The sequence below is a fragment of the Mastigoproctus giganteus genome, chromosome 9 (assembly GCF_048544385.1).
Source record: "Mastigoproctus giganteus isolate SK-2022 chromosome 9, ASM4854438v1, whole genome shotgun sequence".
NCBI lineage: Eukaryota > Metazoa > Arthropoda > Arachnida > Uropygi > Thelyphonidae > Mastigoproctus > Mastigoproctus giganteus.
The window spans coordinates 109865908-109892473 of record NC_143583.1 but is presented as its reverse complement, the minus strand read 5'-3'; the positions used below and the strand labels follow the sequence as shown (position 1 = coordinate 109892473).

The 26566-nt window shown below is 36.2% G+C and overlaps 1 protein-coding gene across 1 annotated transcript in view; it reads right to left on the bottom strand.

Moving 5' to 3' along the window:
- LOC150080633 (solute carrier family 41 member 1-like) overlaps positions 1-26566 on the bottom strand; it is a 227043-nt gene that overhangs the window by 11253 nt on the left and 189224 nt on the right. Inside the window, exon 10 of the mRNA XM_090380764.1 lies at positions 2316-2464. Within this exon, the coding sequence (XP_090236890.1) occupies positions 2316-2464 (149 nt within the window). The remainder of the gene's footprint in view (positions 1-2315; positions 2465-26566) is intronic.

Sequence of the window (26566 nt, the reverse complement as noted above, 5' to 3'; positions counted from 1 at the left end):
GCTTATCTCCAACGATGAAATATACATTAAAGGCAATGAATTAACAACTTTAAAGTTGTAACTACTTCCATATACAAAATCTTTATGTAACTAGTGAAACTGCTCAACCCACCCTACACCATTCTCTGAATATTGTTTTCTTATTTATATTAAAATTTTAATTAATCCTCTGGTCTTTGATGATGTGCTGAACACATTTATCATGAATTTTTAGTTAGCTTTATGCTGCTCCACACACAGAGCATGTGAATTTTTTTTTTCTGCTGATAGTAATTATTTTCCACACCTTAGCTTATTTTATTGTTGATGGAGAGAGCTTGTTTACTTTGATAAGGGATATAATTTTATGGTAGTTATGTTGGAAGGATTTTTTAATCCTTGGTAATGATGCATATCAAGCATTATCTACCACACATTGTAAGTACCAGTCAGTTGAATGGTGGTTGAAGTAAAAACTGATCCAAAAACAAATGTTTTGGTCTCCAAGAAGCTAAGGTGATCCTGACTAGTCCGAGAACGATGGACTGCCTGGCTCACCTCCCTGTGGTGGTAGCGGCAGGCAATGTAGAGTCCCACTAGGGGCACTCTGGCCAAGTAGCCAGAACAATAGAACACAATATTATATATAAACAACATACATCTCTGGCATCCAGGGTTCTGTTACTTCACAAGAGTACTGATGGCACAATTGTGGAGAACCACTGGTGGCACCCTACTCCCACCACTGCCCATTCATGGAAGTTTATGGTGAAGATGAGAATGTAGCAAAATGGCATGTAATTTCATGGTGGAAGAGTCAGCACAGAGGAATGAGAGGAGCAACAGTTCCAACAACTTTTACATTTGGAATGAGAGATATTGGAGCATCCTCATATAGTTGCGATCTAACTCCTAGTAATTTCCATCTTTTTACAGCAATGAAGCACATTTTAGAAACCATAGGTATCAAAATAACATGATGCTAGCATGTTGACACTAGCTGAGCAAAAAGGACATGGACTTTTATCAAAGGAAAGATAGAAACTCGTTGCACAATATAAGTGTCTCCACCTTCACAGAGACCCAGTTAAAAGTAGTATGATGGCAGCAGAAGTACCCTGCATTGTTGTTATTTGGTTTTTAGGAGAATTAGCAACTAAGGCCATATTGCTCCGTTACCCTGCATTGTTCATGCTTATAGTATAGATTGAAATAAATAACTTCATAGAAAAATGCTCCAACTTCAAATGGTATAAGTAAATTTAAGCATTATAATATCCTTTTAGAAAAACTCTTCAAAATTTAAAACAGTGAAGAATTATATAAGCTCAAAATATAATTGAGGAAAGCGAAATAATTTGTTTTTCTGATGAAATGGGGCTAGTAAGGGTTTAACAAGAACATTTTTATACAACACCTCATGCTATAAACCATCTTACATTGCTTGTTTCAAGTTATGCACCTATTTATTTGACACTTTCTGCTATTATGCACATGAGAATTCAAAGTTACATGCAAGAAACCCATGTGCTGCCACGTTACTCTTTCTCGCTAGTGTCATTTCAGTTAATTCTGTTATATATTTTGTGTATAAAAATTTTTATACAGTTCCTATAAATATACATTTTCTTACTATCCATAGTATAAAAAAATAAATATTGAAATAAAAATGGAAGTTTTAGAGTTTTGGCCAATTCAAACGAAAATTACTGATCTGACGAGCAGTTAAAATTTATTTTAGAAGAAAGGAAGAAGAAAAAATAAACGCATGCTAGGACTTACATTCATTCTTTAAAAATCACAATTCCCCCCCCCTCCACCTTCCTCTGATTGAAAAATTAGCTATCAAAAATGAAAAAATGTTTTATTTCAATAAATTATTATTTAATTAAATTGAGTTTTAAGTTTGAAACTTGGGTAAATAATAAAATATATTTACCCAATTTATAGCTTTTATGGAAGTATCTTATAAAAATGTGCATTTCTGTTATGTGCGATTTTTCAGAATGTATCTCATGCATTACAGCAGGATCAGCTGTTATAACCTTATATTATGTATATATTTTGAATAAAATAATATGGTTCTTTTAAAATTTATGTTGCATTTAATTATAGCATACCAAGTCAGAAAAATCCAATGTTAGTTCTTATACCTATGGTTGAAAAAAAAAAAAGTTTTTTAGTTTGAAAAAAAAAGTTTTTTAGTTTAAAAAAAAACAAACAAACTAAAAAACATGTTAAAACTAAACAAAAAAAACTAAAAACTTAAAGGGATTTAAATAATTACTCAAAAGAAAGTACACCTTGTGGAACAAGAAAAATATTACTATTATTACCTGGAGAACTGCTGCTAATAGATAAAGTGGCAGGAAAAGAGGTGTCAATGAAGTAGTTCCTCCTTTAATCAGACTTAAGCTGTATCCAAATATAAGGTGACCAGGAATAACCATCAACATCAGGATTCTTGCTGTGCGAGCATGAATATCTATAAACAATATAATTCATAAGAACACTGCCATGTATTCTGGAAAGAAGCTGGATATGTTATACTGGTTGTGTATTTTAAGAAAATAAAGTTTGTTTTATCATAAATGTGGCAACATTGGAACTTAGTTCTAAAAATGTTTCTGTAGAGCATAATACATGAGTTGAACTTATATTGTCTAAACACAGTATGAGTCAGAGCTGTACTACTCAATTAGTATTATACTAATATTGTCTAAACATATATATAGGTGAATATGTTGCTCTACTTAAAAGAGATATTAAATTCTCTAATAGCCTATAGAGTATTTTAGCACAAGAACTTCATGCTATGTGGCTAGAATGACTAGTGTATATTAAATTCTCTAATAGCTTGTAAAATAAACAAAAATTGAAGCACTAATAGTAGTGAATATATTACAGACAACTTGAGGTTTTGGTATCTCTTTTCATGCATTCATTTGATTTTTTTTTTTTTTTTTTCTTTTTCTTTGTTAGTAGAATAAGATTACCAAAAGTCTCCAGGATTGACTGCCTCAGAAATTCTGTCCAATTTTTATAATGTATCCAGGGAAAGGGGACCCAAGAAATGCAAATAGTATATTTGAGACCACTCTCTTCTCTATTCTGCACATTCCAGCATGAAATTGTAAATGATAACTTAGCCAAAACAAACAATAATTCATTTTCTACAACTATGGCTGTATTAGCATAAACATCTGCAGCAAAACTAGGGTATGGCAAATCTCAGCCAGTCACCAGGTTGAGTTAAAGAAAAAACTCTTAATAACAATTTATGAATTTTTTTTTAAAATATGACATTAACCAAATCAACTATTATAAGTAATTGAAAATAAAATTATAAAACAAAATTTTTTGATTATTATCAAAATTAATCAAAACTTAATATTAACTACAATTGCATTTGTTTAATTTTCTAATTAAATTCGTAATTTCATTTATATAATTATATTTATTACTTACTCAAGCTTACACTCCTACAAGTAGCCATAGTGATAATGAAGTTGAAGAATTTTATGAAGAGGCATTGTGCCTTTACAAGCAGGATGACTACCAATATAAAACTGTAATGGGAGATCTCAATGTGAGAATTGGTATGATCCAAAATGGGGGAAGATCATATGGAACTGAAAAAAAAAAAGATGATAGAGGCAATCTACTAATTGAATTTGCAAAGGAACAAAAGTTGTTCATCACAAACTCATTCTGCAAGAAAAAGGCCCAACAAAAATGGATATGGAAGAAGTCTCTTGGAAATAGTAGTGACATTGACTTCAGACTGGCAAACAATAAAATGATATTCACTGACTGCTCAGTCTTGAATCATTGTAACGTTGGAAGCGACCACCGGTTACTGAGAGCAAAAATCAAAATTGATTGCAAGAAAGAATGAAAGAAATTAGTCAACTAAAGTGAAGATCAACACTTACTATTGAAAAATTGTTCAAACTTTGAACTAGAACTGTCCAATAGTTTTTGTGCTGCAAGGCCTTCCTGACACAGATAGTTCAACCGATAATGGCAAAATCATTGGGACTATTGTATAGGGTTTGTCGGTTTTTAAAAACCGGTTTTTTTTTGGATAAATTTGTAAAATTCGAAAACCGGTTTTTAAATTTAAAAAACTGGTTTTAGATACTAGAATTAATATGTAAAAATTAATTATTTAATTAAAAACATTAACATTTTGACTTGAAATCGTCTCGGGCACAAGCATATTGTAGTAAAACTAATCTTCATGAGTCAGGCGAATGTTTGACACGCAAATCCATAAACGCATTGTATTATGCTATTCTATGTGGCATCACACAGACTGATTGATGACATCAGCTGTGTTGCTCACGTGCACCCCACCAGACCAGACCAGTTTAGTCCTGCGTACTACCCATACTACACAGTACACAACACGCCGCGGCAGTTCCGTTCACTTGAGTTTGATCACAAGCAGCAATAGGAAGTTTATGTTATTATTCTTGTTTTAGTTAGTAAAAACAAAAACAATGGAAGTAAATATATTAATGTCTATTCTAATAATATAACATTCTTTCATTATTAAATATTAATGTCATTGATAAAAATATTTAAAATGTTTCATTTGATTTTTAGACCAAAATGAATGTTGCAAATAAGTCAGAGGTTTGGAATAATTTCAAAAAGGTTGAAAAAGACAAGGCATGCTTCAACCATTGTGATAAAATGTTGAGCTGCAAAGGATCATCTACAAGCAATCACCATAATCTTCTGAAAGCAGTTCATAAAATAATAATCGACAAGCAAGAAACACCTGGACCCTGCTCCTGCCCACAAAAACAAGCCAGTATTTTTAATGTCGCATAAAGGAGCAGTTTAGAAGAAATTATAGCAAAACTTGCTGCAATGGATGGATTGTCCATTAATAGCATTACAACAAGCTCGTTCATACGAGAGTCATTGCAACAACGGGGGGATATTCATTACCAAAAAACAACACTCGAGTAATGGATCTCATTCATATACGTTTTATGACAATGCCAAACGTGAAACAATAAATGAACTGGATTGTATTAAGAAGAATGGGAAAAAATTTTCTATAACTTTAGATGAGTGGACTAGCAAAAGAAATCGCAGATATTTGAATATCAGCATACACCATTTTGCGGAAGATTTAAATTTGAGCTTAGTTCCAGTAGCTAGTTCCTGCAATGCTAAGAAAACATTAGAATTAGTTTCTGAGAAGCTACAGATTTTCAACTTGGATCTAGTAACCAACATAGTTGCAGCGACAAATGCCGACCGGGCTAGCCGGGTGGGTAAAAGTGCCTGGCAACCCAAAGGTCGTGGGTTCTATTCCCACCTCGGGCTTGGATCAAAGTACTGCAAAATCCTTGGGAGGTGCATTATGGCCACAGAAGCCTATGCGCCAACTACCAAAAAAAAAAAAAAAAAAGCAGCGACAAATGATGGTGCCAATGTTATGAAAAATTTGGCCAATTATCACCTATGCAATTCACACACCATACACTTAGCAGTTACTGATGTGTAACATAAAAGTAAAGAAATTGCTGAAACCGATGTATATGTTACAAGTGAGGAATCAGAAGATGACGTAGAGTGTGAAGACGACTTTTGGCAAGGATTTTTTAAATTCTGTTGATTTAGATAACGACTGTGGATTCCCTGCGTTAGCATTAGTAGAGGCATATGATGCAAGAAAGCAAGCTTATGCAGCATCAGCAAAAAAAAAATAAAATAAACACTTCCATTTCACCCCTCTGTTCATTCAAAATACCTGTCCAGCTGAGCCTTAAATTTATTTAGGCTATCAACTTCCACAACAAGGGATGGAAGTCTGTTCCACCAACCAACTACCTGCTGGCTAAAGGCAAATTTCCGCACATCTGTCCTACATCTGTCTTTCCTCAATCTGCATTTATGCCCTCTCAGGTGATTATTCTGAGCAAGAGGAAGAATCCCATCGGCACTGAGCATGCTCAAACCATTCAAGGCTTTATACACCTCTATCAGATCACCTCGCCGGTGCCTAGTCTCCAGACACTGTAATTTGCAAAACTTAAGCCCTTCTTCGTAAGAGCAACCCTTTGTTCCATTCACTAATCTTGTTGCCCTTCTCTGTACTCGTTCCAGCAGCTCTACATCCTTCTTGAAATGAGGCCTCCAGACCTGTATGTAGTACTCAAGGTGTGGCCTGACCATTGCCTTATACAAGGGAATAATCACCTCCTTATCCCTGCTAGAAAAATTCCTGTATATTATTGACAAGACACCATGAGCTACTCTTGCAGCCCGTCTGCATTGCTCAGAGAACTTCATATCTGCCTGCACAATTACCCCTAGGTCCGTTTCATTCTCTACCACTGTCAGTGTGGTAACACAAAGTTGATACGTTGCTCTGGGGTTGCTGTTTCCCATATGTAGTACTTTACATTTGTCAATATTAAACTTCATTTGCCACCTCTCAGCCCATCTGCTCAACCTTTCCCAGATCCTGTTGCAGCAGCATAGCGTCAGTAGTTGTTGTTATTTGGTTTTTTTTAGGAGCATTAGCAGCTAAGGCCATATTGCTCCAGGGATATGCGGTGGTCATTTCCTGACCTTTCCACATCCTCCGTATTTGGTGGTCATGGGCTCGAACCCCGGTCTGATCAAAATGCATGTGCTACGCACTGCTGCTCCTGCCCACCTGGCTATGGAGGCACCTCATCAGTAGTGTCCTTAACAACCCAGCCAACATTTTGTATCGTCTGCAAACTTTGATATTAAGTTTGATATACCATCATCAATAATGGATGATGGTATATCAAACAATAATGGACTCAACACTGAACCCTGAGGGAGTCCACTAATAACATTAGTCCACGATGAGCAGTGTCCATTGATTACCACTCTCTGTCTTCTCCCCCTCAACCATCCCTTTATCCATAGCAGCAATTTGCCTCCAATGCCACACTGCTCCAATTTGTGCAGCAGTCTTCCATGTGCAACAGCATCAAAAGCCTTTCTAAGATCCAAATATATAATATCAAAGTTATTTCCTGCATCCAGTTCTTTTGTGACTGCATCATAGTATCCAATCAAATTGGTCAGGCAAGACTTTCCCTTAACAAAACCATGCTGTGTCTGAGCTATAACTGAAGTCCTATCTAGATGATCCTGCAGTGCTTCTTTAACCAGTGCCTCCATTAATTTTCCTGGAACAGAAGTTAAACTCACAGGTCTATAATTACTTGTGTCAGCCTTTGATCCTCCTTTGTGAAGTGGGGTCACATTTGTGCATCTCCAGTTTATGGGTACCTCCCCTGAGTCCAAAGAAGCTCTCATAATTATGGCTAAGGGTTTGCTTACTTCCTTTGCTGCCTCCTTTAATATATAACTGGATAGATCCCTTCCACCCCGGGTGCCTTTTTATGTTTATCCTCAACAATTTCTCCTCCACTTTCCTCTCAGTTATTACAAAATCATCTGGCTCACTGCCAGTTTACTTCACCTCTGGCATTCCCCTTCCTGAATAACTCCTCATGTGTGAATGTAGATGCAAAATACTCGTTTAATTTGTTAGCCACCTGAGCAGGATCCTCAACTGTTGAATCATCAATATCCAGTGGACCAATCTGATTCATCCCTTTCCTTCTAGAGTTTACATAAGTAAAGGACTCTTTTCTGTTTTTCTTAGCATCCTTTGCCAAGGATTTCTCATAATCTGCCTTTGTTTGCCTAATCTCCTTTGTGACTTGGTTACAGACCAGCTTATATCTATCATAGGCTTCCATGTCACCCATTAATTTATATGTATCCCATGCATTTTTCTTCTCTGCCATATGTGTCATTAGTTCATCTGACATCCATTTAGGCCTAAACCTTGAACAATATTTCTTAGTTGGTATTGGTATGTAAAGCCTAGTAGCTTCCAAGATAAGTTCTTTGAATGCTTCCCATTTTGAATTTGCTGTTGGTAACATCATCAGCTGGTCCCACTGTATAGAATTTAAATACTGTCTCAGACTATCGTAGTCACCTTTACGAAAGCAAAAACCCTTCCCTTTACCCCTGATGGTAGTTACCTCTTGGAGTAAATCCCACTTCAGTTGTCTGACAATTACAAACAATCAATTTCCCAAATTAGAAAAATTTGCAAATTTTTTAGAAAATCTCCCATAAGGGATAGTATCCTTCAGAATTATGTAAAACAAAAAAAATGAAAGGAATTAAGTCTGATTCTTGACTGCCAAACAAGATGGAATAGTTTAGAGGCCATGATTGAAAGGTTTATAACATTAAAAGAATGTGTTGTTCTCAATATCCAAAAATCATGCAGCTTCTTAAAGTGTCTAGCAGCTTAGACCTTAGGGTGGCAAGATGCCAGTTTATTAACAAGTGAAGGCATATTTGAATTTCTGTTAAATGAACTAAAAAAATTGAAGACTGAAATTAGTTCCAAATTATTAAATGCTTTAGAAGTACAAATTCAAGAAAGAAGACAAGTTGGATTGGTAACCCTTTTGCTATATTTGCAAAATCTACAAAACATTTTAATAAAGAAATCTAGTGTATTTCCACTAGTTTCAAAACTCGATATTATTAAGTTATCTGGAAAAATATTGTCTAGAATATATCCAAATTCTTGTATGGAAACAGATTCCGATGATGAATATATCGGAGACAGAGAAACTAATAATCAGGGCAATGCTCTAAAAGAAGCCAGGGAAAAATCAATTCATAGGTTTCTTGAGGAACCTGAAGAAATAATATCAAATCCAAAAACACTGAAGGCCGAATTTTCAGTAGGCAACCAATAAAAGAACAAAGAATTTAGATTTATTATTTGATGCCCTGAAAACAATAAAACCAAGTTCAGTAGCCAGTGAGAGAGTATTTTCTCTTTCAGGCAATTTTGTATCTAGAATAAGAACAAAATTAAGTAATCGTTCAGTGGACATTTTATGTTTTTTGAAATCATATTTCCTGAATCAAAATACTAAATGAAATAAAAATTTATTTATATTTTGTACTGGTTTTAGTTATTTTAGTTTTTTTTTATTTGGTTTTGTATGGAGTATATTTTATTTTGTTATATTTTTGTAGTTCCATAAATATTAAATAAACTGAAAAATTTTAAAATAAGTATAAATATTTTTTTACTGTTTTAATTATATATATATATTTTTTTGTAAAAATTTGAAAACTGGTTTAACCATTTTTTTGGAAATACTGGAATTCGAAAACCGGTTTTTTCAAAGGTCGGCTTTTGTATAAACCCTACTATTGTAGACACTGCCTACACACCTTTGCACCTAACTGTAAAACAAGCAAAACCAACCAGAACATCAAAAGAAACAATTACCATGATGAAAGTACAATGAGAAATGAAGAAAAGTAGTAACATAAGAAACAAGGTAGAATATGTAGAAATGTGCATGACCATAAGTGCATAAAAGAAGAAATGTGCACGTTCGGTGTTGATCTAGTCAGAAGAACACTAGAAGACAATCAATGGCTAAAGAAAACAAAATGAAAAATGGTTACACACTAGAGCCAAATATTTGCTTTGTAGCTTGAGGATGGCATAACAACAAAAACCCAACAACAAATACTAAAATGAGTGGAAGAATTTTGTTCAAATCTTTATAAAGATAAAGGATGACAACCAGATCCAACACCAGATGCAGAAGCTGTACCAGAAATTTTGGTAATAGAAGATGCTATAGAATCAATGAAAAATGGCAAAGCAGCAGGACCTGATAAAGTCACTGTTGAAATGTTGGAAACCAGCCAGTTCGTAAAGCTTTAGTCAAACTATTTACTATTTTCAAAATGCCTCCTACTTAACAAAGTGCCTATCTACTACTAGTCCATGGTGCTTGTGCCGCGAGGGTCTCTGACTGCCTTGACAACTAAATTCCACAACCCTCTCTTTATGGGATTCCTGTGGGGATTTGATGGATGCATCTTCTGTCATCAGTATGGATAATATGTCCAGCCCATCTCAATTTTCTAACCTTTATGATTTGAATTATACTTTCACTTCTATATTTCTCCTTTAGTTCATTTTTATGAAGCCTTCTCCATTCTCCACTTCATCTTGTTTTAGTCCAAAGATTGTTCTTCGAATTCTATTTTCAAATGACTGTAATCTGTTCTTTGATTGTTTAGAGTGGCCAGGTTTCACATCCAAAGGTAAATTCTATATCTAGGAACCTGAAAATTTTATTTTCAGGTTCCTAGATATAGAATTTACCTTCAAAACAAGTATCTAGGAACCTGAAAATTTTATTTTCAGGTTCCTAGATACTTGTTTTGAAGTCAGGATTTTTTGAACTGCATAAAAGCATATATTTTTCCATTTTGAATCATAAATTAATTTATTCTGCAATCTTAATTGCAATCATTCAGAATACTTCCCTAGTTGAAACTTGACACTTTATCACTGTTTGATTTTCAATTTTGAAGTTGTGGTCCTTGTTATTCTTCTTTCTACTATGGTTAAGGTATTTTGTTTTACTGTTGTTTATTTTTAGGTCAATGGGATTAGCTTCTTTTTCCAACACTATTAAATTACAGATGAGGCTCTTTATATCATCATTGACCAGGCATATGTCATCTGTATGTGCGAAGGCCTGGTGTAGTCCTTTCCCTGTCTCTTTCAGCACCTTCATAGCCAGGTGGGCAGAAGCAGCAGTGCATAGCACACGCTTCTTGATTAGACCAAGGTTCAAGCCCGTGACCACCAAATACAGAGGATGCGGAAAGGTCAGGGAATGACCACCGCATATCCTGGAGCAATATGGCCTTAGTTGCTAATGCTCCTAAAAACCAAATAACAAACAGTCTCTTTCACTTTTCTTATCACTTTTTCCAAAGCCAAATTAGAGAGTAGGGGTGAAAGTGCATCACCCTGTTTCGATCCTGTTGGCAGATTTCAAAAGGGATGTGATATTTCATTTTGTATATTAATTCTGTCATGCATATTTTTGTTATGGTGACTAGTTTCTTGGGAATTCCAGAGTTGATTTCTTCTCGTAATCCTATTATATGCCTTACTGAATTCTTGGTCATATTTGTATTTTTTCTCTGTGAGTTGTCTGATTGTAAAGATTTGATAGTGAAGTGATTTTTCTTAAAACCACATTGTTAGTTCCAGGTTGTTTCCTTTGTGTAGTAAGTTATCCTTTGTAGTATGATATTTGACAGAATTTTGTATGAAGTGTTTAAAAGAGAACTCCCTCTATAGTTATTACAGACTGCTCTAGATCCTTTCTTGTGAATGGGATATACGAGAGTGGTTCAATAAAGAATCGCCCTCATCTACTTCCATATATTGCAGTCATGATATATTGTGTGTAGCATCATACATATCTCTGTACTAGAGGTGTAAAATTTCAGCCCTGTCTTAATTTGTTTTTCTCTTACAGAGCTGAATGTGTGACGAAGTAGCATCATGGACAAAGTTGAATCCAGAACTGTAATCCGGTATCTGTTCTTGAAGGGGAAATTTCCTAAAGAAATCCACGAGGAGATGACCGCTGTATATAAGGATGAAGCCCCATCCTATGGCATTGTGAAACACTGGCATAGACAGTTTAGGTGTGGTTGGACATTGGTAGAATCTGAGCCCATTCCAGGTTGTCCCCATTCAGCCATTGATGACAGAAGGTCAGAAAAGTGGAGTTGTTAATCATGGAAGATTGCTGGATATCTGTGTGTGAATTGTCCCAGGAGGTGAAGATTAGTGTGGGATCTGTTGAAACAGTCCTTCAAGACCAACACCCATTTACAGAAATTGAGTGCAAGATGGATTCACCGATTATTGACTGGTTTCCAGAAGGCTGATTGACAACAGAAATCACAAGAGTTGTTAGCCCTGTGCCAAAAAAATGAGGAAGACTTTTTCTCTCGTTTAATCACTCAGGATGAAAGTTGAATATAAATACACCATTTCGACACTGAAAGTAAAAAGCAGTCCACGGAATGGTGACATTATGGATCCCCCTCAAGAAGGCAAGGGTCCAAGCGTCACCAGAAAAGGTCTTGCTGACAGTGTTTTGGGATGAGAAAGGTGTAATAATGACTGATTACCTGCCGAAAAGTAGAACAATTACAGGTGCCTATTATGCCAACTTACTCACAAAATTATGGGAGAAAAATCACAACATGTAGGTGTGGCATGTTTTGTCCAAAGGTGTGAGAATGCTTCAAGACAATTTCAAAACATGTAGGTGTGGCATGCTGTCCAAAGGTTGTGGTTGTGTCCAAAGGTGTGAGAATGCTTCAAGACAATTTCACTTCTGAAATTACAACACAAACGGCCACTTGTGGATATGAAATACTGCCCCATCCAGCCTACTCACCCAATCTTGCACCATCGGACTTCTTCTTGTTTCCTTCCCTCAAATCATTTCTTCGGAGTGGGGGACCCACTTCCCTTACGACGAGACACTCATTTCTTCAACAGAGTCATGGTTCAAAGACCAACCTCACCACTTCTACAAAAATGGTATCCGTAGCCTCATCCATCGATGGGAAAAATATAAATCTGCACAATGGCTATGTAGAGGAGGACTAAAACCCATGCTAAGAATCAACAGGCTAGCACCTCTGCAGCTAGGTCAGGGCGATTCTTTATTGACCACCCTCGTATTATGCTTTGTTTCCATTGATCAAATAATTGTTCTTTTCTTCAGATTATGTAATTAGGTTGTGAATGGCTTTATGCCTGTTTTCATCTCCTGCCTTTATGAGTTCAGTAGGGATATTATCGCTTCTGGGCGATTTGTGATTTTTCAGTTTGAGGATACTGGATTTTACTTCTTAAAGTGTGGGTTTCCCTATTTCTGACTGCAGTATGGATTTCCTCTTTGTCCATCCTCTTCTTCCATTTTTATACTCAGAAGTTCACTGAAATATTCCTTCCATCTTTTAAGGATCTCATCTTCTGATGTTAGTTTCTTGGAAAAGGGTGTATGTTGGTTGGTAACCATTCTTCCATTGGTTTATTCCCTTATACATGTCATATATTCTCTTACGCCTTATATTTTTGTCTTTGTGGTTGTTTTCCATGTTTACTATTTGGTCTTTCCATAATTGTCTTTTCTCCTTTCTAAGGATTGACTTAGTTTCTTTGCAATATTGTTTGTGCTGCTCATTTTTCTTGTGGATGGGATTCCTTTGCCATTCTAATCATTTGGATCTTCTTTCCTCCACCTTTTGTGCACATTACCCATCATACCATTTCTTACCTTTTGTCTTAGGTTAAAATCTGAGTGTCTTTTGCAGATTCCAGGATAGCATCTTTTATGTATTTCCAAGTGCTATTAACATTGTTAAATTCATGTTTCTCTGCTTGACCAGTAATTTTATTTTCTAGATTTCTTTTAAAGTTAAGCTTATTTTCATTGTCTTTTAGTCTGTTGTTGTTGATTTTTAGTGGAGCAGTTCTTTTTGCATGGCCTGTTGTTGATAGTCTTTCTTTGAGCTTTCCATGGCTAAAAAAGTAGTCTGAATCAATAGCATCACTGTATGATCTAATATCTGTGATTGTTGAATGTTTTCTTTTGTCAATTTGGTTAAATGTTTTCCAGCTGGTGACATCCAGGTCTGCTTATGTATTTTTAATTATCATATTTTTGGATGTTGCAAATGATGTCTTGAGCCACTGTCTTTAGACATTTTGTGAAGGCTTTCTTTCCTGATAGTTGGCTACCTATCAGGTAGCCAACTATCTTTCAGTCTCCCAGGATGATTTTGCAATCATATTTTGACAATTTATTGTATAGTTTTTCAAGGTCTTCATAGAATTTACCTTTCGTTTCCTCATTTTTGTCTTCCTTTCATGTTAATAAAAAAAACATGTTGAACCAGTTACCTTTAATTCTTATATAGGATAGTCTGTCTGAGATGAATTCCACCTTTAAGATATTTTCTAATAGTTTGTTGTCAACAAACCCTGTCCCAAATTTATGTTTATCCGTACTGCCATAGAAAATTGTGAATTGCTGGGTTTTCATGCAATATAGTCCTATCCGTTTCTTGGGTGGCTATAATATCTGTTTTGTATTTAAACAGCTTGTCGACCAGGTTTTTGAGTGCACCACTTCTAAAAAGACTTCTTACATTCTATAACCTGAATTGTAGTCCTTTTTTTCCATAGCAGGGTCTTAGTACCAGAGGGGTAGTCTGTTTATGCATCTGTTTTGGCTTTGTAATGGATACATTTTGTATGGGATAGGGTTGTTGGCCCTATGCTCAACCCACAACTTGGAGGACCAGGATAACAAAGTGCCTGTAGCAAGAAAAAATGCAGACGCTATCCTACTGTACAAAAAAGGTGACAAGGCAGATTTAAAAAAACTACCAACCAATAAGCCTACTGCCAGTTGTCTATGCGATTTTCACACAGATACAATACTTGATGCAGCACAACCCAAAGAACAAGCAGGTTTCAGAAGCAGAAGCAGCAGTGGAAGTATAATGGATCACATCCAAACAGTGCAACAAGTTATAGAGCAGCACAATGAATACAATTTCCCATATTCATCAATTATGAAAAAGGATTCAACTCAGTCACAAAACAAGCAATAATCAATACCATAATCAACCAAGATGTAGATAGAGCTTATATCAATATTTTCCAATCAATATATGAAAAGGCAACTGTATAAATATGGGTCAACAATGATAAAGTTCAGATTACATAGAAAAAGGTGACCGACAAGGTGATGCAACTACCCAAAACTATTTTCTGCTTGTTTGGAAGAAATTGTTTGCAAGCTAAATTGGAATAATAAAAGACTCAAGATAAATGGAGATTATCTGAATCACTTATGATTTGCAGTTGATATCATTCTCTTTGCCAACGAGTCGGAAGAATTGCAACAAAACATTGAAGAACTGCAGAATTTCAAGAAAACACGTTATGTTCAACAAATTTACCAGGCAAAAAGAAAACTCATGGCCAATGGACAAGAACTATATGAAGTATGTTTACCTTGGACAAAGGCGCCTCCATAGCCAGGTGGGAAGGAGCAGCAGTGCGTTGAACATGCTTCTTGATTAGACCGGGGTTCAAGCCCGTCACCACCAAATACGGAGGATGCGGAAAGGTCAGGGAATGACCACCGCATATCCCGGAGCAATATGGCCTTAGTTGCTAATGCTCCTAAAAAAAAAAACCCTTGGACAAGAAATTTTAACAGATGGAAATTGAATGGCACGTAAAATTGGGATGGCAAGCATTTAGACAGCTTAATGTAGTCTTCAAAACAAACTTGCCACTGTCTCAAACAAAGTTTTTGATCAATGTATCCTCCCTGTCCTAACATATGGTTGTGAAACATGGACATTCAATGCTAAAGCTCTAAAAAAAAAACCGAGGGTCGCACAAAGAAGTATAGAGCACCGAATTTTGAACATAACCAAAAGAGACTGTTAAACATATGCATGGATTCGCCAACAAACTGAGGTCTGTAACATCATTGAAAGAACAAAGTGCTTGACATGGAAATGGGCAGGCCACATCAAAAAGGACTGACGATAAATGGACCGAACAAATTCCGCTTGACTAAACGCCCAAGAAAAAGACCAAAGATGAGGTGGATTAATGAAATTGTGATATTTGCTGGTGTACAATGGCAATAGAAAGCACAGTTGCTGGAAACTTGTTGGGAAGGCCTTCATCCTATAGTAGATCAACAATGGCCGAAGATGATGATTTATTACTTAATCCTATCCCCAGAAATGCGGAACGGTACAGCTTTATTTTTCAAATTTTTTTATGTTGAAGTGATTTTGTTCCCAATATGAAGAGCAAAAAAATGGTAACCTTGGGTAGTATAAAGAAAGAATTCATAAAATAACAGCTATATTAAATACTGTCATATAGGGAAATAAAATCAAAATATGGTCTCAAAAGTCATTTAACAGATATTAGCAGTGCAGGTAATTAAAAGGTTTTCTTATTCAAATAGTTCCCAACAATTTTAACAGAAATAAAGGAATCAAGAGACTAGACTTGAATCAAAATCAAAAAGGACTCCTTTTAGATTTTAAAATATAGCTGAGGAAAGCTCGCCTCAGAACATATTCATTATTTCATTTTGGTTCACCCTCCATATTTATTTGTGCAACATCTTTTGGGTCACACAGCCTTTTAGATAACTTTAGATAGGAAAATAAATTGTACAAAAAAATGGATAAACGAAACAGGACCAGGGACAAAATGATGTTGTAGAGTCATATTTTAAGGGCACAAAAGGTGATATGTTGTATATGTTGGTATTAATGATATTGGGAATAGGTCATCTGAGAATTAAAATTTTTAATTTATACTCCAGGATGACCACATAAGGTCACAATAGCACTGCATTTAGTATTCATGTGGGCTTGAATCACAGTCACTCAAACACATGACCAAATGATGCAGTGGTAAATATGTATCACAGTGTAAGGTCATGAACTGTGTGTACTGTAATGATTGGACTCTTAGCCCAAATGACTACAGAACACTGTAAATCTTTGATTTCTACCTATGGCTGTACAGAAAGTACAAAACAGAATGGAGGGGGTGGGACTATGTTCTTGGTTAAGGTGCACATATAATCTAAGGTTGTGCACCCAGTTGACATGGGTGGACAGTGTGATGTTTAGTCAGTTTGGCATGACATAAGCTCTGGGAAAACAAAAATAAGAGTAGGAATTACTATAGGCCAAATGACCGTGAGAAGAATAATGAATAACAATACAGCAGGCCCTCATTATAACACAGTTCGCTTTACGCTGATTTGCTACAATGCTGTTCTTATATTATAACCCATATCTGACTATAACACTCTTTTAAAGATTGCATTTTTGGCATATTTAACGAAATCGTTTCATTTGATGGAGTCGATAGCTTGAAAATGAATAGCAAAACAGCATTAAAACATTTCCCACGCTCAGTGAAATTTTCTCGCATGCTAATTTAATTGCAGTACAGTGACTTGTTACGTAGTTCCAAGATCAACATTTTAAAAATTGATCAAGTATATTGCTTGCAATATTTGCATTTATCCGAAGTCTAGTCATCACTCAGTACGGAAGGCGCCTCCGTAGCCAGGTGGGAAGGAGCAGCACACGCTTCTTGATTAGACCGGGGTTCGAGCCCGTCACCACCAAATACGGAGAATGTGGAAAGGTCAGGAATGACCACCGCATATTCACGGAGCAATATGGCCTTAGTTGCTAATGCTCATAAAAACCAAATAACAACAACATAACAACATCACTCAGTACGGTATTAGACATTATGCGTAACGGACAGTTTACTCAAACATTGTATCATAATTAATGCAACCAACACAGTTACATTTTCGAAGAGTTAATAATGGCAGATAAGAATGAAAAATCAACAATGTCTGAACACAGTACGAAGACTATAAATATAAGAAAAAAGACTGAATTTGAAAATTGAATTTGACGTTTTGAAGCAAATCAATACCAGTCAACGACAAGCAGATGTGTGCCATAATTTAGGACTGGCAGGTTTAACTGTAAGAACAAGTATAAAAAATAAAGAATTAATTTTAGGCAGCCAGAAAGACAGCTGTTCCAGTGCAAGCAACTAGGGCTAGGCAGGCTGTTAGGATTGAAATGGAGAGACTAACTAATTTTATTGAAGATAATATCCAATGCAGAATTCAGTTAAGTTAAATATTACTAAAAAAAGAAAATTCACCTAAAAAAAAAAAATGTGGAACCATTTAAAACTAGCATGGGCTGGTTGAATAGATTTAAAATCCAGAGAGAAGCTGCAAGTGCAGATCAAGGAGCCGAAACTTTCAAAAAAGAACTTGTTAAAATTATTGAAGAGGGGTATTCCAACAAGTTTTTAACATAGATGAAGCAGGACTTTTTGGAAACGAATGCCTAAAAGAAGTTTCATATTGAAAGAAGAAAAAAACATGCCAGGTTTCAAAGTGGCGAAGGATCAGTTGACTTTACTGTTGGGCAGTAACGCTGCAGGGGATTTAAAATTAAAACCTCTTTTAATTTACCAGGAAGAGGACCAAAGTACAATCCAAAATTTTTCATGATTAAATTCATCAATTAAATTAAATCAATTAAGATCAATTAAATTCATGATTTTAAGTAGTTACCACATAATTATATACGTATGCAATGCAGAAGATTTTATATGTCCAAATATTTGAATATTAAATATTTTGACTGATATTTGTGCATCTTTTCACTACTGTTTATTATTGGTTAGGTTAATATCCATAGGATATTAACCTAACCAATAATAAACAGTAGTGAAAAGATGCACAACCTAACCTAACCTAACCAATTATTATTGTTTATTATTGGTTAGGTTAATATCCTATGGCATCGACCGCAACTCACAAATACATGTTACCTTATGGGAATGCAGCGCTTGCTTAGTGCTCTGTTTTTCTGGAATGAATTATCAGTGTTAAGTGGGGGTCACCTGTACAGACAAATAGAAAAATGTTCTTGTTTATACTCCAGCACAACCACCAGGTCAATGGAGTTTACAATAAATCAATCGTGGGTCAGTAAATCAGGATGTCTTATAATGGGGGATTTAAAAAAAAAAAAAACAGATACCAACCTGTGATATACCAATTGACCAGATAATGACTAGAGCTCGTGGGTTGGTCACATAGGTTTCTACACCAGCATCTTAGAGAGACTATAAGAGAAAGCTTGTAGTCTCTTCAAAGCCTGAAGGAGTCACTGCTGATTATCAGCAGTGATCAATAATTCTCTGACATGTCTGAGAAAATCTGGATGCATGGCCCTTAAAACAGTGACTTCATGAATTATTTAAGAATGAATGAAATAAGTTAACATTTCTTTGTTGCCAGTTGACTTTTGGATAAACAGTTTTCCAAAAACAGTTTTTACCTGTACAGTTCACTAAACTATGTTACAATCTTTTTAAATATTTTTAAATTTAATCTTTAAAAGTAAAAAAACTGTGCATTAGCCATAGGTTACTATTGGAATCACATAGTTTTATCAATAAATTCAGCTTGGTCCACTAATGTAGAGTATTATCCATGCTCATTTTACCTACAGGTATTCCTGCACCAGTTCTGTTCACAGATAAAACTGGATCTTTATCTTGTCGTCTGACACTAAGGGAAAGATTTATTTGCAGTTTTGGAAAGGCACAGTCAGAAGAACCAATGGATAAAACTACTCGTGTATGGTCTGCTAAACTGGTATTACTGGACATTAGTTCCATTTAGAGCAAGCTTCATTCTGAGAATCCAGGAATTAGGTTTAATCTGTAAATATAAAAATTTGTTGTAGTAAAATGGATGATATACTTCTTTGGCATTCCATTTCTGAATTCCAGTGAAGCTGGTGATTATTTTATAATTCACAATGATGAGATACAGATTCATCTTGCTGATTAACTTCCACACATTTTCTACGTTGTAGTAAGAAATATAGTAATGATTATAGTAGAATATACTATAAACCTAGAAAAAAATGCTGCAGAAAAAAAAATAAAATAAAAAAAATAAAAGCTGACCCCTCAAAATAAATCCTTATAAACTGAAGTAATAAAATTAACCAATTTTTAACTGTCCCATTCCAGGAGTCGGGGGAATCACAAGCAACAAAAATTATTAGAATGCAAATTATATGAATAAATCTAATAAAAATTAGATTTATTAAATGTATTTCTTATCTTCTGTACAAAAATTCATAAGTAATTTGTTAATATATATTTTATTTAATTTAATCAAATTTAAATCTATAAATTGGTAATGTACAAATATGGCCACTGGTACAGCACAGTGCTGGGGGAGTGAAGGGTACATAAACAAATTTAGTAAATAATAATTATTTTGTAAACTCAGTATGTAAAATATAAAAGTCTACGAAGTAATAAAATTGAGAACAAATTGAGTGTTGAAGAAATTGAGAACATTGTAAGTGCCGCAAGTTCAAAAAGTGATCAAGTCTTGCATGCAATGGGCTGCTGATGAGTTCAGATGGTGCCTTTTATGTGGGAAGATGACCTGTGTTGATATTAGATGTATCCAGTTTCCCTGGCAGTAGTTTTGTGAGTGACAGGATATTTTCAAGGTATAACTTTCCACGCTATGTACAGGATACCTTTGGAACGCTATGAAATTTCTTGCTGCTTTGGTGAGCCAGAACAGAATACAGCATTCAAGACTAATGAAGTTAATGTAATATGACTGTGTTGCTGATGCCCAGATGACAGAGAAACAGGATAAACACAGCCCATTCTGAATGACTAATTTTGTATTGCAGAAACCTAATCATTGATGTGTATTCCAGAGAAAGTAGCAGAGCTACCATATTTCCAGCTCTGCCACTGGGGGGAGGAGGGAAGGTCGGGGGAATTCATCAATCTGAAAGAGGTCCAAGAATACTCTCCAAAGAGAAGGGTTTTCCTCCAATACTCCTTGATCTTAAAATGTTCATCCCAAATGACTAAGACTACAGTGATTCCTTGACTCTTAATTACTATTCCATTTACAGAAATCTACAGCTATGTCCTTTATCTTGCATTTGTTGGTGAAACAGATTTTTTTTCAGAGCATTTAGTTGAAGACCTGTCTGAAGATATGATGAGAGGGTAGCTATTTGTTGCAGAATATGTTGTGAAATAATACTAACTTTGTCTCATCCATCTGAATAGATAAACAATTTAAGGTCTGTTGAGTAGAAGAGAAAATTATGATTCATAAAATCCTAATTCTGATTAACAGAACTCACAATATATAATAAAAGGTTTTATGTCCAAAATAATATTTCTAAATTTAATGCGGAAATTCTTTCCAAAACAACCAAACAGAGCAATTATACTGTTTTAGCATTAGCATAGGCATATGATGCAAGAAAGCAAGCTTATGCAGCATCAGCCAAAAAAAAAAAAAAAAAAGTTCCCATTCACTCATCTATTCACTCCAAATGTTGTCCAGCTCAGCCTTAAATTTATTTAAGCTATCAACTTCCACAACAAGAGATGGAAGTCTGTACCAGCAATCAACTACCTGCTGGCTAAAGGCAAATTTTTGCATATATATTCAACAACTGTCTTTCCTCAGTTTCAATCTATGATCCCTCAGGTTCTTAATCTGAGCAAAAGGAAGAATCCCATCAGCATTGAGCTTGCTCAACCTGTTCAAGATCACCTCGCATGTGCCTAGTCTTCAGGTGCTGCAATTTGCAGAACTTAAGCCTATCTTGGTAAGAGCACCCCTTTGTTCCCATCACCAATCTTGTTGCCCTTCTTTGTACTTGTTTTAGCAATTCTACATCCTTCCTAAAATGAGGTCTCCAGACCTGAACACTGTATTCAAGGTGTGGCCTGACCATTGCTTTGTACAATGGGATAATCACCTCCTTGTATCTGCTAGCAAAATTCCTATATATCATTGACAAGACTTCATGACCTGCTCTGGCAGCCCGTCTGCACTGATCAGCAAACTTTATATCTGACTGCACAATTACCCCAGGTCTTTTTCACTTTCCACTTCCCTGAGTGTAGTATAGTTGGTGATCTGATTGAGGTGTATAAGGCCTTGAATGGGTTCAGCACACTGAATTCTGATGGGATCCTTCCACTTGTTCAGATTACGAACCTAAGGGGGCATAAATTCAAATTAAGAAAGGACAGATGTAGAATAGATGTGTGGAAATTTGCCTTTAGCCAGCGGGTGGTTAATTGCTGGAACAAACTTCCATCTGTTGTTGTGGAAGTTGATAGGTTGAATAAATTTAAGGAGGAACTGGACAGGCATTTGGAGGGAATGGTGTGATTTTTTTTTTTTTTTTTTTGGCTGATGCTGCATAAGCTCATACACTTGCTTTCTTGCATCACATGCCACTACTACTACTACTACTACTACTACTATTTCTCTTGGGTTACTGTTACCCAAATGCAGTACTTTGCATTTGCCAATGTTAATCTTCATTTGTCACTTCTCAGCCCAATTGCCCAACTTATCTAGATCCAGTTGCAGTAGCATACTGTCTTTAACAACTCTGCCAACCTCCATATCACCTGCAAACTTGGACATTAAGCCTGATATACTGTCATCAATATCATTGATGAATACACAAAACAACAATGAACCCAGCACCAAACCCTGGGGAACTCCACTAATAACATTAGTCCACAAAGAGCAGTGTCCATTGATTACCACTCTCTGTCGTCTACCACTCAACCATCCCTTTATCCATTGCAGCAACTTGCCCTTAATGCCATACTGCTCCAATTTGAACAGCAGTCTTCAATGTGCAACAGTATCAAAAGTTTCCTGAAATTCAAGTATATGATATCAAAATTATTTTTTTGCATCCAGTTCCTTTGTGACCACATCATAGTATCTAATCAAATTGGTCAGCCAAGACCTCCCTTTAACAAACCTATGCTGTGTCTTAACTATTACTACAGTTTTGTCTAGATGATCCTGCAATGCTTCTTTAACCAGTGACTCCATTAATTTCCCTAGAACAGAAAAACTAACAGGTCTGTAATTACTTGTGTCACCTTTTGAAGCCCCTTTATGAATTGGGAATACATTTGCTCACCTCCAGTCCATGTGGAGCTTCCTTGGACTTGGGGGATAGATCCCGTCCACCCCCAGGTGCCTTCCTTATATTTAACTTCAACAATTTCTCCTATACTTTGCTCTCAGTTATTACGAAATCACTTAGCTCTCTGTTAGTGTCTGATAAACTTCTGGCAATCCCCCCTCCTTGAATAACTCCTCGTGTGAATGTAGATGCGGAATACTCATTCAGTTTATCAGATACCTGAGCATGACCATCAATAGTATAAACCATCTATGTTAAGTGGACCAACCTGATTCATCCTTTTCCTTCTAAAGTTTACATAAGTAAAGAACTCTTTGCTATTTTTCTTTGCATCTTTTGCCAAAGATTTCTCGTAATCTGTGTTTGTCTGCCTAACCTCCTTTGTGAATTGAATACAGACTAGCTTATATCTGCCACAGGCTTCTGTGTTTCCTGATAATTTATATGCATCCCATGCATTTTTCTTCTCTGCTACGAGCTTTATTAATTCATATGACATCCATTTAGGCATAAACCTCGAACAATATTTCTTAGTTGGTATAAAAAGCCTAGCAGCTTCCAAGATTAAGTCCCTGAAAGCTTCCCATTTAGAATTCACCACTGGTAACATCATCAGTTGATCCCACTGTACAGAATTTAAAAACTGTCTGAGACCACTGTAGTCATCTTTATGAAAGCAAAAGCCCTTCCCTTTACCCTTGATGGTAGTTACATCTTTAAGTAAATCCCACATCAGTACACTGTGATCACTGTCACCCAATGGTTCCTTTATCTGCAAATTCTTAATGAATGAATAATCACTGCTGATAATCAGATCAAGAGTATTCTTGGTTGACTCCGTCTGGTTGCCTCTTGAATATGTTGCTGTATAAAACAGTTATCCAATAAATCCACAAAAGTCTTGCTAGTGTGCAAATGACCAACCCACGTGTTCCAGTCAATAAATATGGAAAGTTAAAATCCCCCATTATAAGACATTCTGATTTACTGGACCACTATTTCTCTGCACAATTGCTGATTGTACTCAGAGTTATTACGCCTATAACATACATCTATTATCATTTTCACTTTCCCAATGACACTGACTCAACATTGCATTGTCCACCAATGTCAATTGGATGGACTTCCTTAGATTTTGTGTTTATTAACTAACAGCATAACCCCTCCTCCTCCCTTCCTCTCCTCTCTATCTTTCTGTACACATTGTACTCCCCAAATTCCAATACTGCATCCTTTATATCTGAGTGGCACCAAGTCTCTGATATCCCAACAATATCCACCTTGGATGTCTTAACTGGCACTTCAAATTCATCAAATTTGTTTTCTATACTCCTAGCATTGGTGTACATGCAAGTATACATGCACCTGTTCTTACTTTTAGTTTCTCTAACACAGCCCATGTATTTACTTGTTTCATAACCCCCAGCAGTTCCTGAAATCTCCGGCAACTGGCTTTCTGTAATGCTGCTCATTCCAATAGAAGCAATGCAAGAATCACTTTCACCTCTGCCAGTGGCTACTGTTAATCTATTACTCCATGTATCCTCTCCCAATCTAGCAGTTTTCCGACCCACCTAACACTGCCTCAATAGCATTAGCAAATATTCTTCCATCCTTTCTATTTAAGTGTACTCCATCCCTGTAGAAGCAGTCTCTCCGGTTAACAAGCACAGACCACACTGAAAAAAAATTCTACCCCATGAGCCTTGCACAATCTTGCCAGGGCCAAATTGATTGATAAGGCTCTCATCATATACTCCCTCCTATCATGTCCGGGCAGAATTGCAGACACTTTCAAATTCAATTCTAATTTCCGACTTTTTTTAAACATTGATCTCTACTTGCTAATTAAATCTGCAGATCTCTTTCTCTTAGGGTCATTAGTGCCAACGAGTACAAGAATATCACCTTACGTGCCCTTAAAAGATATCTGTTCTACAACATATTTTGCCCCTGGCAGACGTGCCCTGGTACTGTTCCACCTGTCCCACAGGGTTCGGTGTTAGGTCCACTGTTGTTTTGTATATTTATCAACGATATTGATGAAGGTATATCAGGCTTAATGTCGAAGTTTGCAGATGATACAGAGGTTGGCAGGGTTGTTAATGACAGTAATGGCAGTGTGCTACTGCAACAGGATCTAGATAATTTGGGCAGATGGGCTAAGAAGTGGCAACTGAAGTTTAACCTTGACAAATGCAAAGTACTGTATATGGGTAGAAGTAACCCCAGAGAAACGTACCAACTGTGTGGTACTACACTTAAAGTGGTAGAAAATGAAAAAGACCTGGGAGTAATTGTGCAGTCAGATATGAAGTTTTCTGACAATGCAGACAGGCTGCCAGGGCAGGTCATGGGGTTTTGTCAATGATATATAGGAATTTTGCTAGCAGGGAGAAGGAGGTGATTGTCCCTCTGTATAAGGCAGTCCCTCGTGTCAGGCCACGCCTTGAGTACTGCGTACAGGTCTGGAGGCCTCATTTTAGGAAGGATGTAGATTTACTTGAGCGTGTACAGAGAAGGGCAACAAGATTGGTGAGGGGAATGAAGGGATCCTCTTACCAAGAGAGGCTTAAGTTCTGCAAATTGCAGTGGCTGGAGACTAGGCACCTGCACGGTGATCTGATTGAGGTATATAAGGCCTTGAATGGGTTGAGCACGCTGAATTCTGATGGGATCCTTCCACTTGTTCAGATTACGAACCTAAGGGGGCATAAATTCAAATTAAGAAAAGACAGATGTAGAATAGATGTGCAGAAATTTGCCTTTAGCCAGCGGGTGGTTAATTGCTGGAACAAACTTCGATCTGTCGTTGTAGAAGTTGATATGTTGAATAAATTTAAGGAGGAACTGGACAGGCATTTGGAGGGAATGGTGTGATTTTTTTTTTTTTTTTTGGCTGATGCTGCATAAGCTCATACACTTGCTTTCTTGCATTACATGCCACTACTACTACTACTACTACCTATCCTTGCATAATATATTTCCCATCTCCTTGACAATAGAGTCAGTAACAATAACTAGTTCCTGTGATACCAGCACATTCTGCCTTGGAGATTGCCTCTGCATTGCCTGCTGCACAGGAGTGAGCTCTGGTGTTAAGTTGGGCAGCAGATAGCTTGATGGGCCCCCATATTAATTTCTTTGAGGGCATCTACCCTACACCTCAAACTCTCTACCCCAAAATAGTTTTGAAATTTTGCCCCCAGAAGTTTGAAGGCTTCTAATTGGAACAGCACAACAAATTACTAGTAGGATTAAAATTTAAATGATCCCACTGAAATTAGCACTGGAGGGTTTGCATACAGATTATATTTGCCACTGAGGCAAGAGTTGAACTAATAATTTCAAGGCTTGTAGAAAGTTGTAGAAAGTTTTCTTTTAGCTAGTGACTGTTAATTACTGAAATAAACTAGTTGAAGGGGTTGCTGATGTTAACAGCTTGAAGAAATTCAAAGATGTGCTGGGGACGTAAATTAAAATTGAGGAAGGATGGTTGCAGAACAGATGTACAGAAGTTTGCCTTCAGCCAACGGGTGGTTGATTCTAAAACAAGCTTCTATCTATTGTTGTGGAAGTGGAAGTTTTAATAAATTCGAGGAAGAACTAGACAAACTATTGGAGGGAATGGATAGGTGAAGTGTTATTTTTTTTTTGGCTGATGCTGTATAACTTTGCTTTACTGCATCATTTGCCACTATTAATACTAGCAAATACTCCCGTTGTAATGTGTATTCATACATGAAGTTTTGTACAAAGGTCAGGAGATATCCTTGAATCCACAGTGATGTAATTTGTTGAGTATTCCATACTTCCATGTTTCACTGATGTCAAAGAAAACAATTACATGATGTTCTGATCTAAGGAATGTAGTTTTACCCATCATTTCTTTTGCACTGATGGTGCAAAAGTGATGGTGGGTAAAACTGCTGGTGCCTTAGCATGAATCAAGGCAGTGGCACCAAACTGTACTAGTAGTCATTGTATTCTTCACTGCCACACA